This window comes from Microcebus murinus, chromosome 14 (genome assembly GCF_040939455.1).
Source record: "Microcebus murinus isolate Inina chromosome 14, M.murinus_Inina_mat1.0, whole genome shotgun sequence".
Lineage (NCBI taxonomy): Eukaryota > Metazoa > Chordata > Mammalia > Primates > Cheirogaleidae > Microcebus > Microcebus murinus.
The window spans coordinates 70,099,363-70,121,643 of record NC_134117.1 but is presented as its reverse complement, the minus strand read 5'-3'; the positions used below and the strand labels follow the sequence as shown (position 1 = coordinate 70,121,643).

The 22,281-nt window shown below is 36.2% G+C and overlaps 1 protein-coding gene across 3 annotated transcripts in view; it reads left to right on the top strand.

The window, feature by feature from the left end:
- ZFAND4 (zinc finger AN1-type containing 4) overlaps positions 1–22,281 on the top strand; it is a 95,228-nt gene that overhangs the window by 49,905 nt on the left and 23,042 nt on the right. For 2 of the 3 annotated variants that reach the window (XM_012744623.2, XM_012744619.2), the window contains exons 3-6: positions 4,887–4,962; positions 5,917–5,984; positions 10,854–11,040; positions 18,776–18,923. In XM_012744623.2, the coding sequence (XP_012600077.1) occupies positions 4,925–4,962; positions 5,917–5,984; positions 10,854–11,040; positions 18,776–18,923 (441 nt within the window). In that variant the 5' untranslated portion in view covers positions 4,887–4,924. The remainder of the gene's footprint in view (positions 1–4,886; positions 4,963–5,916; positions 5,985–10,853; positions 11,041–18,775; positions 18,924–22,281) is intronic. The other variant, XM_012744621.2, reaches the window with a different exon arrangement.

Here is a 22,281-nt window from a genome sequence, read left to right as displayed (position 1 = left end):
ATAGTCTGTGGAGATAAGAGAGGAGGCAGAAGAAGAGTGTTTTGCAATAATCTAGGTGAGAAATGTGCTGTCTTGGACTAGGGAATGGTAGTTGGAGAGATAAATATTTGTATTGTGGATGTTTGAGTGGCATAGAGCCAATCAGATTTGCTGACAGATTAAATGCTAGGGTGAGAAAGTGAGGTGTCAGGAGTGACTCCATGGTATTTGACTTGAGCAAATTGGAAGGATAGAGTTACCCTTAATTGAAATGAGTAAGACTGGAGCAGAAGCAGGTCTCAAGAAGCTTGGTTTTGGATGTGTTGATTTTGAGATGATTGTTAGGTTTCCAAGGAGATATGTTGAATAGGCAGGGTATGTTTGTCTTAGGGTTCAGGAAGAGATGCAGGCTAGAGAGAGCAATTTGGGAGTCTTCAACATTTAGCTTATATTCAGAGTCATGAGGTAGGATGAGGTATCCAAAGGAGTAAGTATACATTGCAAAACAGAAGAGAGACAAGGGTACTCCAAAATTAAGAGGTCAGGGCATTGAGGCAGACTAGCAAAGGAGCCTGAGAGGGAGCAGCCGTGACAAAAGAGCAAAACCAAGGGAATATAGTATCTTGTAAATGTCTCCATGAGGACGGAGTGATCAGGTGCTTTGATAGGCCAAGTAGAAAGAGAGCTGAGGATTGACTGTTGGATTTAGCAAAGAGAGTTAATTGCTGACTTTAACCAACCATTTTGATGGAGTGGTAAGGGTGAAAGCCTGATTAACAGTGGGTTCTAGGGAGGCCAAAGGAGAGGAATTGGAAACCATGGGTATATGCACCTCTGGGGGAGTTTTGTGGTAAAGGGAAAGGTAGAAATGAAGGTAGTGGATGGAAGGAGACTTGAATTCAAGAGTCTTGTTTTCTTTAATGGGAGAAGTAACAATACATTTTGTATGCTGAAAGGAAAAATATAGTTAAGCAAGCAAACAAACCTTGTCCTACTGGTTCTATTTTTCTTTTCTTTTTTTTTTTTCAAAGCAGAGTCTCTCTCTGTCACCCAGGCTGCAGTGCAGTGGCGTGATCATAGCTCACTGCAACTTTGAACTCTTGGGCTCAAGAGAACCTCCCACTTCAGCCTGCTCAGTGGCTAGGACTCCAGACACACACAACCAAACCCAGCTAATTTTTTAAACAAAATTTTTATAGGCATGAGGTCTTGCTATCTTGCCAGGCTGGTTTCCAACTCCTGGCCTCAAAGGATTCTCCTGCCTCAGCCTCCTGAGTAGCTGGGACTATGGGTTTGTGCCACCACACCCGGCTACTTTTTATATTTTTTGTAGAGACAGAGCCTCGCTTGTGCTCAGGATGGTTTCAAACTCATGGCTTCAAGTGATCCTCCCACCTATGCCTCCCAAAGTGCTGGGGTTACAGATGTGAGCCTCCACACCCGTTCTACATTTAGATTTTCAGTCTAATTGGAGTTTGTTCTTATGTATGGGATTAGGTATAGATCTAATTTTATCTTTTCCCAAATGACTTTTCCAGATGACCCAGTTGTCTATGCATCATTTACTTCAAAAATTATATTTTAGCTCAGTAATTTGGGATCCCACCCTATCATCTGTACTTGTGTCAGTAGATACCACTCTTTTAATTATGGGGACTTTATAATTTGTTTTCAAGTCTGGTAGGACCAGTAGTCATTGATTTTCTTTTTTGGTATTTTTTTTTAATGACTATTTTTACATGTTTGTTTTTCCATGTAACTTTAGTTATCACCATGTCTCTTTTTAAAAAGTTGGTATTTTTAGTGTGATTGTTTTAAATTTATAAATTAACTTAGGTAGAACTGACATCCTTATAATGGTGAGTCATTCTATCCAAGAATGTGTGTCTACTTTTTTAAGTCTACTTTTATGTAGAAGTATTTAAAATTTTTCTTTGTAGAGATTTATACATTTCTTAAGTTTATTTGTAAGTATTAAATCTTCTATATTGCTATTGTGAAAGGGGTTTTCTCTGCCATGGTGCCCTTTAATGTTTTATTGTTTGTTCATTTGGAGGCTATTGATATTTTTGTGTTAATTCTATATCCTTCTATTTTATTGAATTTTTTTTCTTTCTTTTTTGGAGATGGGGTCTTGCTCTTGCTCTGTCATCTAAACTGGAGTGCAGTGGTGTGATCATAGCTCACTGAAACCTCAAAATCCTGGGCTCAGGCTGGGCGCGGTGGCTCACGCCTGTAATCCTAGCACTCTGGGAGGCCGAGGTGGGTGGATGCTCGAGGTCAGGAGTTCGAAACGCGCCTGAGCAAGAGCGAGACCCCGTCTCTACTATAAATAGAAAGAAATTAATTGGCCAACTAATACATATATAGAAAAAATTAGCCGGGCATGGTGGCGCATGCCTGTAGTCCCAGCTACTCGGGAGGCTGAGGCAGAAGGATCGCCTGAGCCCAGGAGATTGAGGTTGCTGTGAGCTAGGCTGACGCCACGGCACTCACTCTAGCCTGGGCAACAAAGCGAGACTCTGTCTCAAAAAAAAAAAAAAATCCTGGGCTCAGGTGATCCTTTTGCCCCAGCCACCTGAGTATCGGGGACTAAAGGCATGTGCCCAGGTGATTTTTTAATTCTTTTGTAGAGACAGGATCTCCTTATGTTGCCTAGGCTGGTCTTGAACTCCTGGCCTCAAGTGATCTTCCCATCTTAGCCTCCCAAAGTACTAGAATTACAGGCATGAGCCACCATGCCCAGCCTGAGGTTTTTTTGTTTGTTTTTCTAGATAGTTTTTGTCATAGATTCTGTAGGGTTTTTATAGTATATTATCTGTCATATCATGTACAATAGAAATAGTTTTACTACTTCTTTACCATCTTTGGCCTCTGATTGATTTCTGTTTTCTAGTTACATTGACTAATACTTCTAGTGTTCAATAGTAACAGAGATAGTGGGCATTCTTGCCTTGTTCCTGATCTTAGTAGATATGCTTCTAGTGTTTCACATTTCCCTGTGTTACCTGCCAACCTTTTATTTCTTAGCCTGCTAAATGATGGCTAAATCCATTAAAAGCAATTACAGTAGTTATGTCAAAGCACACAACTTTCTCTTCAATCCAGCTGTAAAGTTTCCATTACAAAACAATGCTCTACAATGTCAATTGAATGTAAACATGGTGTTATGTGTCCAAAGTGCTTTATCTTGTTATGTTGATGAATTCCTATAATCTTGGTTGAAAAGATAACCTTGATACATTTAAAACTTTTTTTAAATAAGAAAATATGTTTAAAGTGAAATAATTCCTAGCTTAAAAATCTTTCCTTACTGGCATTCTCTTTCAGCTAAAAGCAAAAGAAGTGGACTGTTCAATTTAGGAGATATGTGTATATCTACCCCTTGAACCCCTGTGGGCTGTAGTCTATGATGATGTTTTAGAATATTTAATGAACATTTAATAGACATTCAGGTCTACTAACAGGCAACACCACTGAAACATATCACTCAGCTACTTTTGCTTTATGGAAGCTGATTTTCTATAAAATGATTAGCATAAAGGTTGAGTGCAGTCTGGATTTAGCTGCTCAGGCTTCACATCACACAGTCTCTCTGTGCTTTGGTTTTATCACCTGTGAAATGCAGATACTGGTGACATCTACTTTGCAAGATTGTTGTTGCAATTAAATTGTGATAACATAGCTCAAATGAAAATAATAGTGCCTGGTTTGTAATAAAAAAAGCTAACACAAGTAGCACTTACTACATTATTCTTATTCACTTACTTTATAGTATCATAAGCAAAAGTATTAATAATTTGAGAGGGCAGTATGTGAAATATTTAAAAAAGATTTTCATCAATATCAATATCTATTAACTGTTGTATTGACTAGATAATGCTCATTCCCAGGCTCATTAGTCCAAGTTTTCTTGGGGCATTTAAATGTGCAGTTTGTTAAAAAGATTAATTATGCTAGAGTATAAAATCTGCCGTAATATATTTTTATTTCAACATATTAAGGGGGTACAAATGTTTTTGTTACATGGATCACTTTTGTAATGCTTGAGTCATGGCTATAAGTGTGCCCATCACCCGAATAGTGTTCATTGTACCCATTCAGTAGTAGGTTTTTGCCCCTCTTTTTCCCTCCTCCCCCCACTTGATTTCCAGTGGGTTTTACTTCCCTCTGTCCATGTGTGCTCCTTGGTTAGTTCTTAATATTCTTTTAACATCACAGAAATACAAAGAAACTTATCTTGCGGACTGTAATTTTTAGTGTTGAAAATTGTCTGTAATATAATTTTTGTTTTATTTTTTGTGGGTTTTTTTTTTTTTTTTTAGACAAGGTCTCACTGTGTTGTCTGGGCTAGAGGGGTGGTGTCATCATAGCTCACTGCAGCCTCAAACTCCTGGGCCCAGGCTGTCCTCCTGCCTCAGCTTCCCTAGTAACTGGGACTACAGGTGTGAGTCACAATACCCAGCTAATTTTTTTTATTGTTTGCAGAGACATGATCTTGCTATGTTGCTTAGACTGGTCTCGAACTCCTGGCCTCAAGCAATCCTCCCATCTCAGCCTCCCAAAGTGGTAGGATTATAGGCATGAGCCACCACACCTGGCCTATTATACACTTGTAGCACTGAATGTAATTGAACATAGACTGTACTTTGCAGCATTTAGAACTGTCTTCTAGGCCTTAAATCTTTAAACTCTTCACCTCTTCTTGTCTCGTGCTTTGTTTTCGACCAGCAGTAGCCATGCCTTTATCTATGAGTCTATAAATTTAGCTAAGCACCTAGCATTCTATTTAGAAATGTGCTTAATTTAATTGTACACTTAATTCTTTAATGAAGTAGCTTTGTATCAAACTCTTTTGGAGATGCTGTTGAATTCTTTAACACTTTTTTTTATAACCTTCCCCTAAGGTATTCCCATCTGTCAGCAACACTTAATTTGGAATAACATGGAACTTGAAGATGATTATTGCTTGAATGATTACAAGTGAGTGTAATTGCATATAAGCTGTTTTATAGGCACTTACTGTAATAAGTTCATGTGTCAATATTTTTCTTCTAAATCCCTGGATCATGTCTCTTCTTCTTCTGACTAGTTCTGATTCTTAGACTTCATCATAAATCCAGAACTTCAGATGTATTAGCGTGGTATCATATGATCTGATCTTTGTCCTCTGATACTTTTGTTTTACCTTTTTATTTTTTATGCCAGACTGTTTATCCTCTGCCTTTTAAAAATCTTATTATCTTTTGCCTTTTTTGTCCTTTCTTTGAATATTGACCCATTCCCCCACCTGGCCATGTTCCTTTTCTTTCTGTTTTCACGAGAGTTTTGCATAAGAAAGAATTGCACTCCAGTGAGTCTTTCATTTCTCATTAAGTCCTCCCTTTTGTTACTAAGCCATGTGTGGGCACCAGTGGTTGCAAGCATACTTTCTGAGTTTTTGTCTTTTTTCCCCTTCTTTCACATAATTCATCACTCTTAACAAAAGAGGAAAAGTGTGAGGGGCAATTTGAAAAACTGGAAGAGCACTGGGAATTAGGAGAGCTTATAGTTTTGCCATTTTTCTGTGTTACATTTTATTATATAGACCTGCTGTTTTCTAACACTTTTGGTCTTGGGCAAGCCTCTTTTTCTTCTCTGGGCCTCCTGTACCTTATGTGTGAAATAAAAAGGCTAAACCCCATGATCACAGGGGGCTTTTCCAGTACTTTTATTCTGGGATTTCACATTGTATTTAAGGCTTATGAGAACCTTTTCACTTTTTTGTTATGTATACAAGTAAATACATTAACATTTTATATTTATTCACCTTGCTGTATCGTTTTGCATTTTAGAGAGTGGGCATTATACCTGATAAACTAGGACATAATTATGTGTAGATTTAACACTGAATATATTTTTATGGTTATGGTTTATTTTTGTGTTAACTATCCACAGCATTTCAGAAGGTTGTACCTTGAAGCTGGTATTGGCTATGCGTGGTGGACCTATAAATACTAGACGAGGTAGGCATTGTGTACATTAAAGCAATTTGACAATGACATTCTTTAAGTCAGCATTTTTATATCCTCAGGTTTTATTCAGGCTCCCCTTCTGCTATTAGGTCTTAGAAGAATCACATTTGATTCTGTAGGAATTGTTCTTCAAAAAAATACATAGGGGTTTGAACTTTAAAATATATTCCAGAAAATCTGATGATTTCTGATTCAATCTAAGGAGATTTAAAAATAAACCTCACCAGCATAGGGAAGGGAAATGGAATGATATAGTATAAATATTATGGTATCATTGTGTTAAGATTCATAGCAGTGTTGTTGCTTTGTTTATTTACAAAACTTATTTATATAATTTTTGTTTTATTTTTTGTGGGTTTTTTTGAGACAAGGTCTTGCTGTGTTGCCTGGGCTAGAGTATAGTGGTGTCATCATAGCTCACTGTAACCTCAAATTCCTGGGCCCAGGCTGTCCTCCTGCCTCAGCTTCCCAAGTAGTTGGGACTACAGGTGCGAGCCACTGCACTCAGTAAATTTTTTTATCGTTTGTAGAGACATGGTCTTGCTATATTGCTTAGACTGGTCTCGAACTTGAACTTTACTCAGTTTTCAATACTTGGAATAATAATTGTTATGGAAAATTCCAGTGTTAGGTGTTTACCTGGTTTGTGATGCATCCAAATTTTATAATATTACTGTGGCCCTGTTGAATCCTTTCTCACAATGTGAGTGGTCTCTGAAGTCCATTCATTCATTCAATAAATACATACTGAACATCTACTAAATGATTGGTGCCATGTTCCAAGTGCTATAAACATGGGAGAGAAAGCCTGCTTCATGACACTGCGTACAATAAATTCGTAAAGAATTGATGTAATTTCAATTGGTTGTTAAGTGCTATTCAGCAAATAGAGTAACCGTGATCACACATCTGTGGAAGTAGAATAGTAGGAAGGGTCTTCAGAGAAGATGACATGAGTGGAGACTTGACTGACAAGAAGGTTCTAAGTACAGGAAGAGCTGGGAGTATTCACACTGGTCCCTGATTCACGTAGGTCACATGAATCCCTACCAAGTAGAGGTGACTACCCAGAACAGTCCTGCACTATGGACCTGATGGGGGAAGGCCTTCATATTTGTTTGATCTTTCTCTAACCAGAAAACTGAAGGTTAAGTATTGATTCCACTGCTGGCTTACTTCCACGTGTCAAATTATATCCCTGTGCTTCATATGCTTCATAATTTTGGTTAAAAATAGGATTATTACCATTTTTTTCCTTAGCAAACTCAAGAGGTGTCAGTAACATATGTTACTTTGGCTGTTGAACTGTTTTGCATAGATAGAGAAAACATAAGTAATGATGTTAGAGCTGATTTCCACTTCTGATATCAGGGACTTTCTATTAATTGGATTTATGAAATTGTCCTCTGTGACAAAAGATAATGTTTATAGTAATGACTCTGAGGGTAGTGTAAGAATCCTAAGTTTTTACTGAGCCATTATGTTAAGATAGAATTATGTAGTGTTAATGCCATGTGAATTCTACTGTATTATATTGTTGAAAGTTGGTTATTTGTGTGTAGTATAATACTGTTTTTAAATCGGAGTGTTTAATCAGAACACCTCCTTATTAAAACTAAAATTGTTTTAGATGTTTATGAGGAGTGTAAGTGCTACAGATTCTGAAATAAATATTATATATATGTATATTTTTTAAATTTTCTTTTTTTTAAAGGAAGATGAAAGGCTACCCTTTGGTAGTTGAAGCTTTGTAATAAAACTTTGTAGTAATATTTTCCTACAGTTTTCTGTGCCATGTTTGTGAACTGAAAAATCAGCAGCTAGAACTTGTCTGTTTTCTAATATTTTAAAATAAGTTTGAAATAATTTTGCCTTTATTGAATCAACATTTTTAAAACCAAAAGCTTGATATTGCCCACCTTGTGTCATTGAAATATTTGTGAAAAAGAAAAACTGAACCCAGATTTAGGACTTTTCCATATCATATTTGAAAAATTGTATATATATTTTTACCTATTTAGTCTTACTATTTCAGAATCATGGTTTAGAAAGCACCATGGGAGTTCCAGAAATATTTAGCTTTTAAATTTACTTTTGAAATAATTGTTTTCAAGGCAGCATAGACCCTTCCCACTATTCTAAAATTGTTGATTTTCTAAAGCTAAATTGTATCCTATGCGTTATATGCATCATTTTATAGCTGATAAAATCTAAAGGATTTTTCTGTTCTGAAAAGAAGTGTTTGGATACAAAAATATAGTTAGAATGAACAATATTTGATAGCACAACAAAGTGACTATAATAAAAAATAAGTTAGGGTATTATTTAAAATAACTTACAGAGTGTAATTGGAATGTTCCTGACACAAAAAAATGATAAATGCCTGAGGTGATAGATACCCCAATTACCTTGATTTGATTAATTCACATTGTATGCCTGTATCAAAACATCACATGTACCCTATAAAGATATATAACTATTGTGTACCCATAATAATTAAAAATAGAAAAATTTTTTAAGAAGTGTATACACTTACATGTGCACAGGCAATCCCAGTGATTCCCTGAGCGAGGCACCCTGTGCTGGTATAGGATAGGCTTTCATGTGGCTGCAGTAATGGCAGTAGCAACACCTGAAAAATCGGTATCATAATTTTTATTTCTTATTAATGTAGTGTGGAAAGTGGAGCATTAACTTAAGAAGGGCAAGAGCTTGTTTGAAAAGTATCTTTTAATATTTATATATTTTATGCCTGTGAAAGTCAGTCGAGGCTGGGCACGGTGGTGGCTCACACCTGTAATCCTAGCACTCTGGGAGGCTGAGGGGGGAGGATCGCTTGAGGTCAGGAGTTTGAGACCAGCCTGAGCAAGAATGAGACCTCGTCTCTACTAAAAATAGAAAAATTAGCTGAGCATTGTGGTGTGCATCTGTAGTCCCAGCTACTTGGGAGGGTGCTTGAGCCCAGGAATTTGAGGGTGCTGTGAACTAGGCTGACGTTATGGCACTCTGTCTCAAAAAAAAAAAAAAAAAAAATCAATCAAAGGTACAAATAATTTTCATAAAATAATCTCAATCATATTATATTTGTAAGATTTTTATGTTTTAGTAGTAGAGGTATTGAATTTAGGATATTATCTTTGATGTTTTTACTTCATTGCTTTCAGAGTTTAATATTTTCGTATTGCTGCAACTTCTTTTTAAAGGGTAGTACAGCACTGTGATTCTGTTAATAAATAAATGAAAGTTATGCAGCTTGGGAAATTGTTGCCTCTTTTAGAAGAGAACAGAAGTTTCTGCAGCATGACATAGGAATGTCTTTGGGAGAGAACTTTTTTTTTTTCCTGAAACTGTTACTTAGACCTCCAAGTCTGAGGTTCAGGGGCTTCTGGAACATTCTCCCTATGAGCCAGCAATCTTTTGAGGCCCATTCCCACCATAGGGTGGCTGTTGTACATGAAAGCAGATTGTAATGAAGGCTGCAGTATCATTCAAACCGAGGGCATCTTTGGACCACTGAAGCTTGCCAGTAGTGGGGGAGTTCAGAGTGACCCCAGTCAGCCTGTGTACCTCTTTGTGTTCTAACTGGACACATGAATACATACCAGGACAATTAGGGTACTAGGAGGATGCTTTTTTTTTTTTTTTTTAATACTTGACATTTCGTTTTTATTGGAAATAATAAAATTATATGGAGTTGAGCTATTATACCAAATTTCTTTGCTATGGTGGTTAGAGTTTTAACAATCTTTTTTTTTTTTTTTTTATTTCGGCATATTATGGGGGTACAGATTTTAAGGTTTCAATAAATGCCCATTTCCCTCCCTCCCCCCAAAAGTCTGAGTCTCCATCATGACCATCCCCCAGATGGTGCACATCTCACTCCTTATGTATGTATATACCCGCCCCCCTCACACCTGCCCAATACCCTATTACTGTAGTACCTATGTGTCCACTTAGGTGCTACTCAGTTAATACCAGTTTGCTGGAGAATATATCTGGTGCTTGTTTCTCCATTCTTGGGATACTTCACTTAGTAGTATGGGTTCCAGCTCTAACCAGGAAAATATAAGGTGTGCTATATCACCATTGTTTCTTAGAGCTGAATAGTACTCCATGGTATACATATACCACATTTTATTAATCCATTCTTGGATTGATGGGCACTTGGGCCGTTTCCACAGCCTTGCAATTATGAATTGTGCTGCTATAAACATTCGAGTGCAGGTGTCAGGAGGATGCTTTTAAGAAACAACATACTGACCATTTCACACTTTGCAGTGTTAATACACTAAGCAGCCCTTTGTGTTCTAGTTATTGTGTACTTTTAATTATTAAACTTCACATCAAGGAGCAGTTCTAAGAATCAGCCTTTATATAAACCAAAAAGAAAAAGAAAGGTTCACTTCTAATTTCTTACATATGTCTTCCAGTTCTGTATGTGTATATGGGTGTTTGTTTTTTAATCTAAAGTAAGGGGGATTTATGTTGCTTTTAATTATTGATTGTTAGAACCAATATTTGAAAATACAGGAAACAAAAGGTATACAATGAAAATAATCGTAGATAATAATGTCATAGAATCAGCAAATATACAGAATCTAGTCGGCCAGGAAAAAAACCCTCATGTTTTGCTTAAACCCTGTCTTTGAACATAGCAGCACAATAATACATTTCATTTCTCTCATATTGATACAACATAGGGAATGCTGTATTAACTATAAAAAGGTCAGAAACTTATTTGAAGAATATCGTGTATACTTTGTATGCACAGGGTGGTTGTTCAAATTCATCCTGTCACTATACCAAGGTGCATAAAACTTGATATAAATTGAAAGCTTGTTTCAATTTTTCTATTTGTAGTTCCTGTGGAAGATCCACTTAGGGAGATGGCTGAGTACCTGGATTCCAGTCGAGATGAGGTCTGGGAGAAGACCTCCTGCAACAAACAAATAACATTTTTGGTATATCGAGAAGGAGATCAATTGAATTTCTTTTGTGTAATAGATAGGGGAGATGGCACTTTAACACCATTATCTGAATCTTTAAGGTAAATTGGTTTTCATTTGCATGTCTCACTTAGAAAAAGAGAACATGATATGATATGCTCTGTAAACTTTCATGTTTACCTCATAGTGTCAAAATAATCCTAGTATGTTAATAAGACTGACTAAATTTCATGCATCTTGGCCGGGCGCGGTGGCTCACGCCTGTAATCCTAGCACTCTGGGAGGCTGAGGTGGGCAGATTGTTCGAGGTCAGGAGTTCAAAACCAGCCTGAGCAAGAGCGAGACCCTGTCTCTACTATAAATAGAAAGAAATTAACTGGCCAACTAATATGCATATAGAAAAAATTAGCCGGGCACGGTGGTGCAAGCCTGTAGTCCCAGCTACTCGAGAGGCTGAGGCAGTAGGGTCACTTGAGCCCAGGAGTTTGAGGTTGCTGTGAGCTAGGCTGACGCCTCGGCACTCACTCTAGCCTAGGCAACAAAGCGAGACTTTGTCTCAAAAAAATAAAAATAAAAAAAAGAAAAATTTCATGCATCTCTTTCCTATCCCACTCTCCCATCTGAAATTGTTCTTCATATGATTTATATGATGGGTAATTTCTAAAACAAGTTTCTTTACAGAATAGGATATTTCCATTAAAAAAAAAAAAAGATTTGTTTCTGTTACCTTATGAAACCCTAAGATGACTATGAGATTGTAGAGTCTTGTTATAATAATGTGTTTTCAATACAACCTTGGCATGATAGAAAGGATGGCCCTAAAGTTGCTTTTCTCTAAATGTAACTTGCTTCTTAAAGGCTGATAAAGCTCTTTATTATGTGGTCTTATTTTCCTACTCTATGAAAGAGAAAGAAATTATAATATTACTTTTAAAATCAGAAAGAAAAACTCTACAGATATTTAGCTAATATAATATAAAAATTAGAGAATCAGACACGGTGACTTCCAAGTTTCCATGCATGCTGACTTACTATGATTCTCTACCTCCTTTCATGGGAGGTCATTAAACATTTACTGAACTTTTATTGCTGGTCACTAAGCCAGGCACTGGTGTGTTACTGGGATATAATGTTGGTAATTGTTGTAAAAAGATGTCAGAATCTCTGGGAAAACAGATGAGAGGGCTTCATTTTGCCCAAAAGGTAGAGAGTTAGAGACAACCTCTGAAAAGAAAACCTTAAAAGAGGAGTGGGGTAAGAGTTTGCCAGGCAGACAAAGAAAAGAAAGGTGTTACAGATAACTGAAGTCAATGCTGCAAAATAAAAAGCTAGTGGTAAAACTGTTCAAAGAAAAAACAACTTGTGTTTGGAGAACAGTTTCTGTGGGTCAGGAGTCTAGTCACAGTCTAGCTGGGTGCTGTGCTCAGGGTCCCATAGGCTGCAGTTCAGGGTGTCAGCAAGAGTGTGTTCCTATCTGGAGGGGAAGTTAATCCACTTTCCAGGTCATTCATGTTGGCGTAATTCATTTCCTTTCAGTTATATAAGAAGGGCCCCATTTTCTCATCAGCTGTTCAATAGAGGCTTCCCTCAGCTCCCTTTTGATTAACTCAGTCAGCTGCTTTGAGGCCTAAATTACATCTGCAAAGTCCCTTTACCTTTGCCATATTCAGTTGGCTAGAAGCAAGGCAGATGTCACGCCCATACCCAAGGGTGGAAGACCACAGGGTATATGAATACCAAGGGTTGGGACTCATTGAGATTCCCTTAGGATTCTGCCCATCACAGATTGTTATGCGTAAGAAAGATTAGACTCAATATTTGCGGCCACAGACAGCAGACTATGACAAATGGTTGCTGACTATTGGCTCCAACATGCCAGGGTCTGGTTTGTACTACAAATGTGGCATAAACGTGCAGGCTGGAAGTAGATAAGATGTAGCAATGAGGACTACTGCCTTGAATTAATAGGATTTCTTCACACCAGTTTCTCCACGTGCCTGTCACTGTTGTTAGTACACCTCTTTTGGCTGTCTTTTCCTAAAGGAGGACATCTAAGTTCCTTACTTTAGAATGTGAACCGCTTTACAGCTGTGATCATGGGTTTTCCAGGCCTTTTATCATGCCATGCTTTTAACCATCTTTTCCACTTTCTGTGAAATATCATTGCTTCCATTTTCTTCTTAGCCAGCTTCTGTTGTGTTTGTGACTTAGCCCAAATCTCATCATGGAGTTCAATTAAAATTGTCTTGTTCCTCTCAAGATACTTTTTGGATTATTTTTCTCTTCCTTTCTATTTACCTACCACAGTTGGACAAATAAAGGGATGGGATGAATGAGAAACGGAGGAGAAAACGATCTAGTTATACTGTAAAGGACCTTTATCTTACCTGTTCTGGAAGAGGCTTTTTCTTATTCTATAATAAGGAGCAGCAAATTTTTTCTGTGCAAATAGTAACAATTTGGGGATTTTCATGCTAAGAGACAGCATCAAGGATATTATGTAGGTACTTATATAATAAGAGAGAAAATATATTTCCACAAAAACTTTTACTGACAAAGTGCAAAATACAATTGGGAATTTTTTTCCTTTTCATAATACAAGTCTACTTATGAAAAGAATGGAGTTCTTTTTTTGTGTGTGTGGGAGTAGTAGTTTACCTAATTGAGGTTGAAGTTAGTGTTGCCTATCAAATTTGCAGATTCAGTCACAAAAGTTTACCTGTTAATGTTGATCTGTAATGAGATTTTATGTTCTTTATCTTTGAAATTTTTTCACACAGGTAAGTGCTGCCCTCCAGATCAGGGATATTAGTCTGTGAGCATATGATTTCAATGGCACGTATTCATCATATTGAAAGCCCTTTATAGAATTCTGTTAGGTATTCTCTTGCTGTTTGCCTTAGAAGCTCCTCAATTACATATTTAGATGGATTTTGAAATACAGAGATTTTCTTTGAATTTGCCCTGAGGTATAAAAACACTGCTAGAGGCCGGGCGCGGTGGCTCATGCCTGTAATCCTAGCACTCTGGGAGGCTGAAGTGGGCGGATTGCTGGAGGTCAGGAGTTCGAAACCAGCTTGAGCGAGACCCCGTCTCTACTAAAAATAGAAAGAAATTAATTGACCAACTAAAAAAAAATATATATATATATATACATATATACAAAAATTAGCCAGTCATGGTGGTGCATGCCTGTAGTCCCAGCTACTCAGGAGGCTGAGGCAGGAGGATCACTTGAGCCCAGGAGATTGAGGTTGCTGTGAGCTAGGCTGACGCCATGGCACTCACTCTAGCCTGGGCAACAAAGTGAGACTGTGTCTCAAAAAAATAAACAATAAAAAAAATAAAATAAAAACACTGCTCGACCTTGAGCTTGGAAATATATCTGCTGCCAATTTTTGTGGTAATGGAGATCTTGCTTCGTTTCAGCTTTTGAAAGCACGGAAGTATTGCAGCCTACCAATTATGTGTGATTCAGACACTAGTTGTCAAAATGACATTGCAGTATAAGTTTCACATATAAGCATTGTTTTGTCTTGTAATATTAGGTTGAATTTGTTAAGAAACATTAATAAGTCCACAGCAAAAACTTACTTCCATAGACTCAGTGTTCAATAATAGTGGTTGAGGGCAGCTCTTCTCATTCAAAATTTTTGAGCTAAAAAAATCATAAAACTTTATTACCTCTAAGCCATTAAACTGATGATGGATAAGTCCAGGAGACAGTTGAAGTTTACCACTGACACTACTGGCTCCATAATACGTGACAGGTTCATATATTTACTGCAGAATACCTGCTGATGAATAATACAGCGAGTAACCGTGGGCTTTAAGCGCCTCACATGTTCTCTCGCTTTATCAAGTTTTCCAACTAAGTTTTTTTTCTGTTCCACACATATTATCACCCCACCAATTATAGCAGTTTTCACTTCAGTTTGTACTGAATTAGTGTTATAGCAACTTCTTTGAAAATATTAATATTCTCACGTTACAGTTTCATGCATATTGTTCATAGGGGCTAACTCTTCAGTCATTTCAAACTTGGTGTTGATGCCCTGAAAAAACAGTAACAACTGAGCAGTATCAGTAACATATGTCAACTCAGACATGTGCTGATGCCTAGACTACAGGAACCCACTGCTACATTTGACTGGCTTGAAAAAAAACAAAACAAAAACCAAGGAAAACGACTCAATCACTTGCCTTATTTTCTAATTGACTATTGATATTGCTTCTGATGTTGTCAGCTCTTTGAGAAATTGTTCTTGCTGGGAAAAGTAGTCTTTAAACAAGCTAATTTTCTCTGGACATACTTCTTCAACTGCTTTGATCAAACATGGTTGAATTAATTCAGTATTGATAAACAGCTTTTCTTGCTTGGCTAGGAAATAAGCCACTCAGAAACTTCTATGTATGTTGCCTCATTTTCATTTTTTATTTTTGTGAAGAAATTCTATAACATGCGATATTCCATTGTAAATCTTCTAATTTTTCTGATTATTGCATTCCTACAAGTTGGGAATATTGTGATGAGATGAGTGCTTATGCTGTTTTCCTTTAGCACAGCTGTGGTGTCATTGTATAATAAACATAATGCTTTACCATCTGATTTATAACAAATAATCTACTGTACCTTAGAATTACAACCTTTAAAGTCTACTTTTCTTGTTTTGACATGTTGGTTGTATGCTGGTACTTAAAAAAAAATGATACTATAGCAATACATGTGGCACTGAAAATGCTGTTGAATTAACTGTGTCACTATGATTTGTAGTTTGCCACCCCATAGTACAGAGCAGTGAGAGAGCCACATACAATTTCTGTCATAGCTACTCAACTCTGCCCTTGTAGGCAAAAGCAGTCATATGTAATATGTGCTCAAGGGAGTATGGCTATGTTCCAATGAAACTTTATTTATGGACACAAATTTCAATATCATTTAACTTCAATGTGTTATGAAATACTATTATTTTGATTTTGTTCCAGCTATTTAAGAGTGTGAAAAACCATTTTTAGCTTATGGGCCACACAAAAACAGGTGGCAGGACAGAGTTGACCCATGGCCATAGTTTGCTGACCCCATCTTTAAGAAGAAACAGGGAGAATTGGGTATTCATGTGATTCATTTGGATACAAAATCAATATCAGTCTTTTTTAGAATCAAATGTTTTCTTCTTTTTTTTTTTTTTACTTTTTATAGGTTCTTTTTCTGAGGAATTTAGTCTCAAATCTTTTTTGTAGATCATACCACCTTACTATTTTTATTAAGTAGGAAGAAATATTGCAAGACTTAATGGTAAATTGTCTGTGAAAGTCAAATGAGGTCTTTGCTTTGGTATGAAGACTTATGTTGAAATAAATATCACATTCACCTATCTCTTACACTTTAAGCATATTATTAAAAGATTTAAAGTTATATATATAGCACTCAAAATATTTAGAAATTCAAGAAAATATTAGAATAAATATTAAGAAAGATGTCTTTGGATTAAGCTTATAATTGTCATCTAGTCTAGTTAGATTTTTTTCATCTAAAATAATGTCATCCTAGTTTAGTTAGATTTTTTTCATCTAAAATAATTTTGTGATTGGCTTCTAACTGATCTCTGCTTTGAGAGAGAAAACACAATAATGTGGTTCTTTGAAGAATATTAGGTAAATTTAAAAGTGTTTTTATACTCTAAAATGCATCCAATGAAATATTTTCATGATTGTTCTTTTTACATATATATTCTATGGGAGAATAGATCTTTTCATGACTAAGGTTGAGCAGAAACTTCTTCCGGTATTCTTTAAAGGTATGTAAGTTAAAATGCCACAAGCTAACAGAGAAGTATTTAAAATTAAAATATCGCAAGGTAACCAAGAATAGAGTATACTTGAGTCATTCCTTCTAACTCCACAGGGTGAAATTATAAAAATCTTCATGCAACTTTCTTTTTCAGGTACTGTCTATTAATAGTTGACCTGAAGACAAAAGCCTTTGCACACTATAAGTTCTGTCACCCATTTGGGTGCACAAGCATGATGCAGTAAAGCTGTAATTTGGTGCCTGGGGAAGCAACAGAAAGTAGTAGAAAAAATCAGCTTTGGAACCAGACAAATGGGAGATTTGAATCTTAGGTCCATCATCTGCTGGCTTTCTGGTCTCGAGCCAAATCACTCAACCTTTCTCAACTGCAGTTTCTTCATTTATAAAATGAGATATAATATCTACCTTATGTAGTTTCATGAGGATTAGGAATAATGGGTGGGAAGTACCTGGCAGAGTAGGCATTCAGTAAGTGGTAGACAGTATTGTTACTTTAGTGTTGCACTTGTGTCAGTTTCATACCATATAGGCATTGGCAGTAGATAGCAGTGACAGTCATGAGTCCGGCACTACAGATTGAACTGGTTGTGGAGACAAGTTCCTGCATTCTTCCTTCTGATACACATGTCTGTGGTGCATGTAATTAACCCACAATTTTAAAATGTCATCCGTTTCACCATATAAAGTTTAGGAATGGAGCCATCTACTCTCTGTTCTGCTCTTGTTTGGTGGTAGTATATACTATAGAAGTGTTATGGAATATGCCCTAATAAGGCTGCCCTAAATTGTTTCCATTTCTTACAACTACATAGACTAGGAAATTTTATTAACCCTTATACTTGTGTAGCATAGCTAACATAATTTAGTTTTCCTTCAAGTAAATCAGAGACAGTGACTAATATGTGTTCTTATTCTGCTCTAGTTAAAGCTTTAGGCCGGGTGCGGTGGCTCACGCCTGTAATCCCAGCACTTTGGGAGGCCGAGGCGGGAGGATCGCTTGAGGCCAAGAGTTCGAGACAACCCTGGGTAACATGGCGAGACCCCGTCTCTACAAAAAATAAAATTTTAATAATTTTCCACATATGCTGAGCTTGCGTTTTTTTCAAATCCTTACCATTCTAATTTTCCCATGATTGAAAAGATCAATGGAATTTCAGTATGTTTGTGTTCAGCTAATCAAACAATTGGATATGTGTAAGCACTTTGTCCTGCATAAATACTAGGAAGATGAATAAAGTCTAATACCTGCTTTCAACTTGCTTACCCATGGGGGAGTAAGAGGGACAAACAGACACATAAGTGTAAATATGAGGGTAATATGATGTGTCATTGTATTATATGATCAAAGAGGAGGGGCTCCAAATATTAATTATTTTAAAATATAAATAAATGTCATGATGGTTGTTCAGTAACTGAAGCATTAATATAATTTGTCTCATGACTTGACTGGGTATATTTTTGCCATGGTGGTTACATTTTCAAACACACTTAGAAAAATTTTGTTATCCTGATTTTTTAAAATTTATTTTTGTTCTTTGAGAACAGAAAATGCTCTGATGACACCTGTTTATGAATTACTTTGTTTAGTGAGAATCCCCTCAGAATGAATAAAAATCTGTACTTCTGTGCCAGTTTTTTTTTTTATTTTATTTGGTTCATGAAAATCTGAGCCTGTTGAGGTTGCACAATCATCAGCATTGGCTGATAAAATGAAATCAGAACATTCTTGTAGAAATGGATTTTGCCTCTTTGGGAATTTATAGCAGGTGCCAAAAGATCTTCATTTATGATATACTGAATTTAAAGAAGTTCAGCTATACACTAGATCATGCTATGAATTCCCATTTAATTTTTTTATCCTAAGAAGTACATTTCTTGAAATATATTTCCCTTGCATTTACATTGACAAAAGAGATTTAGTGTTTTATTATTAACAACATCTATTGGTTGCTGTTACACATAGAGTATTTTAGTTACTAAGCAAGTGTCAAGCAGATTTCAAGTAGTTACTGTTTTCTTTGCAGCGGTGGTTCTGTGTATAATTTATATACGGATGAGGATGAAGAAATTGAGCCTTCTCCTTCTGGACAACAGATAATTGAAAATTCAATAACTATGAATAAGATGAAGCTACTGAAGGCTAAGATGGGGAGCATGAATCTCAGCAAAAAGGTGAAGCTGTCGGCACTCGGCTAGGCATTTCTCTAGCTTACCCTGCAGGGCTCATGGTCTGTTGGTAATTGTGAAAAAAAATGTTCATAAAGTATTATTTCAATATTTTGGCATCAGTTATTTACTGAAGTATTAAAAGTGAAAATTGGTTTTTTTATAGGCTGGCAACACATCTGAAGGGATTATACTGCTCTTAAAATAATTCATGATTTTTAAAATTTAATAGCTCTGGAGCTAAGAAGGATAATAAAAGATAGATTAATCTTAATCTTGCAATAATTACTTTTAAATGATACAGTAATATTTACTTTATTATGGGTAAAAATATCTACTGTGTTTCACTTTAGGAGATGGTCAGTTTTCCAAACTAATTGAACTAATCAGCAGTGAGTGGGAGTTGTTTTCCCACATTTTTACCAGTATTTGGCATGGTCTTCTATTTTTTTGCCATTCTGGTTGGTATGTAGTGGCATCACCCTGTGGTTTTAGTTTGCATTTCTATGATGACCAAGGAAGTTGAGCACCTTTCATATGTTTATTGGGCATTTGGATATCCTTTTTTGTAAAATATCTGTTCACATCTTTTGCCAATTTTTCTATTGGGTTGTATGATTTTTGTTATGGATTTTTTTTGAGGTTCTTTATATATTCTGGATGTAAGTCCTTTGTCTCAGGTATTTATATTGCCACTCTGTTGCTTTCCTTTTTACTCCTATTCATGGCTCCCCCTTTTTCATATATAATAAAATTCACAAATCTTTAATGTACCATTTGATGAATTTTTACGTTGATGTATACTCATGTAGACACACCCAAATTAAAATAGGACCTGTCTTTCACTACAGAAAGCTCCCTCATAATCTTTCCCAGTCAATCCCTGCCTTTTCCTACTCCCATAAATAACTACTATTCTTACATCTATTACCCCATAAATAATTTTTACCTCTTCTTGAAATTTATATAAATGAAATCATAAAAGAATGTACTCTTGTTTTGGTCTGGATTCTTTTACTCAGTATATTTTTTTTATCCATCTATGTTTTAGCAAGTATCAGTTATTCTTATTGTTGTATACTAATCTATATGGTTTAATTTGTTTCTCTCTTTTCCTTTTGATAGGCTTTCAGGTTGTTTCTAGCTTTTGGCTTTTATCAGTAAAGCTGCTTTGAACATTCGTTTACATTCTTTGATGGACATAGGAACTCTTTTCTTGGGAGTATATGCCTAGCAATGGACCTGCAGAATCATAGGGAAGATACATTTTTAACGTTAGTGGTGATGCCAGACAATTTTGCAAAGCTTTTGAACCAGTTTACACTCCCATCAGCAACAAGGGTTCTAATTTATGCCTTGTCCAATACTTGATATTGTCATTCCTTTTCATTTTAACCATTCTGGTGGCTGTGTAGTAGTTTTCCTTTTTGTTGCTCTAATGAAGAATAATGTTGATTTTTCATATGCTTCTTGGCAATTAAGATATTGTCTTTTGTGAAGTACCTGCTCAAGGCTTTTGCTCATTTATAATTGGATTATCTTTGGATTATTTGCCTTTTGCTTATTGATATGTAGGTATTTTTATAAACTATAGATACATGTTCTTTGTCAGATGTATGATTTTTTTTTTGTTTTTTTTTTTTGAGACTGAGTCTTACTCTGTTGCACTCACTAGAGTGAGTGCCTTGGCGGCGGCCTAACTCACAGCAGCCTCAAACTCCTGGGCTCAAGCAATCCTGCCTCAGCCTTGCGGGTAGCTGGGACTACAAGCATGCGCCATCATGCCTGGCAAATTTTTTCTATTTTCAATTGTTTGGCCAATTTCTTTCTATTATTTATTTTTGAATCTATTTGACTTTATTTAGATTTTGATAAAAGGAAAAACCACAATATCCTATGGACTCATAAAATCACTTTCCTTAATAACAATTTATTTCAGGACACAAATAAGTTAAGAAAATACATGTTTGATATTGTGAATAAAGATACATGTATTATATTTCTATTATCTATAAATTAACATGATAAATAGGAAGTTCAGTGAAACAAAATAGAGATGGCATGTGATTCCAGAAAAAAGTAACTTACGCATTACAATCCAACAGAATTGAAATGTTAGGAATTTATGCAACAGCCACTTAATAAAACATTTCAAAGTACAAAGGGAATGAAGATAAAATGTTATGAGAAGACATAAGGAATATAGAGCATGGATTTCCAAAGTAGCCCCTTGTATGCCTTCATAGAAAAGAAAATCAGACAAAAGGAACTGAAATATTCATTGAAGATTTAAATTGAAGAGCAGTTTTCTATACAACCATAGAGTCTTGAGTATGGAAACACAGAGAATTCTTCTGGTTTAAAGAATATAATCTCATTTAAACCAATATTAGCCAAAAGTGTATAATTTCATACAAGGATGAAGGATTATCACAGAAGCCAGGGAGAAAGTAAAACTGTTTTTATTGATTCAGAAATATGAATTCCACAAGAAGTATTTCCTGTCCCATTGAGCAATGTATGTACTGTCTACTGTTAGTGTGTATATATGTGTATGTATGTGTGTTAGAGAGAGAGATTGAGACACAGAGAAACAGAAAAAGAAAATGAGAATTGTCATGATTTTTTTTTCTTGATGTGGGCCTGTTTATCTCTATGCATGTGGTGTGGCTAGGTTCAACTCCACGTTTTCTTTTTTTTAATTTTTTAAATTTTATTTTAGCGAATTATGGGGGTACAAGTGTTAAGGTTACTTATATTGCCCATTCCCCACTACCCCCTCGAGTAAGAGCTTCAAGCATGTCCATCCCCCAAACGTTGCACATCTTACTTGTTGTGGTTGTATACATCCATCCCCTCCTCCCCTTCCCACCCTCCCAACACCTGGTAAATGTTATTCCTATATGTCCACTTAGGTGTTGATGCGTTAATACCAATTTGCTGGTGACTACATGTGGTGCTGGTTTTTCCATTCTTGAGATACTTTGCTTAGTAGAATGGGTTCCAGCTTTATCCAGGAGTATACAAGAGGTGCTATATCACCGTTGTTTCTTAAAGCTGAATAGTACTCCATGGTATACATATACCATATTTTATTAATCCACTCATAAATTGACGGGCATTTGGGTTGTTTCCATAGCTTTGCAATTGTGGATTGTGCTGCTATAAACATTCAAGTGCAGGTGTCTTTTTCATAACGTGGCTTGATCGTTTGGGTAGATGCTCAGTAGTGAAATTGCTGGATCAAATGGTAGAACTACTTGTATTGCTTTGCGGTATCTCCATAATGCTTTCCACAGAGGTTGAACTAGTTTGCAGTCCCACCAGCAGTGTAGGAGTGTTCCTCTCTCTCCGCATTCACGCC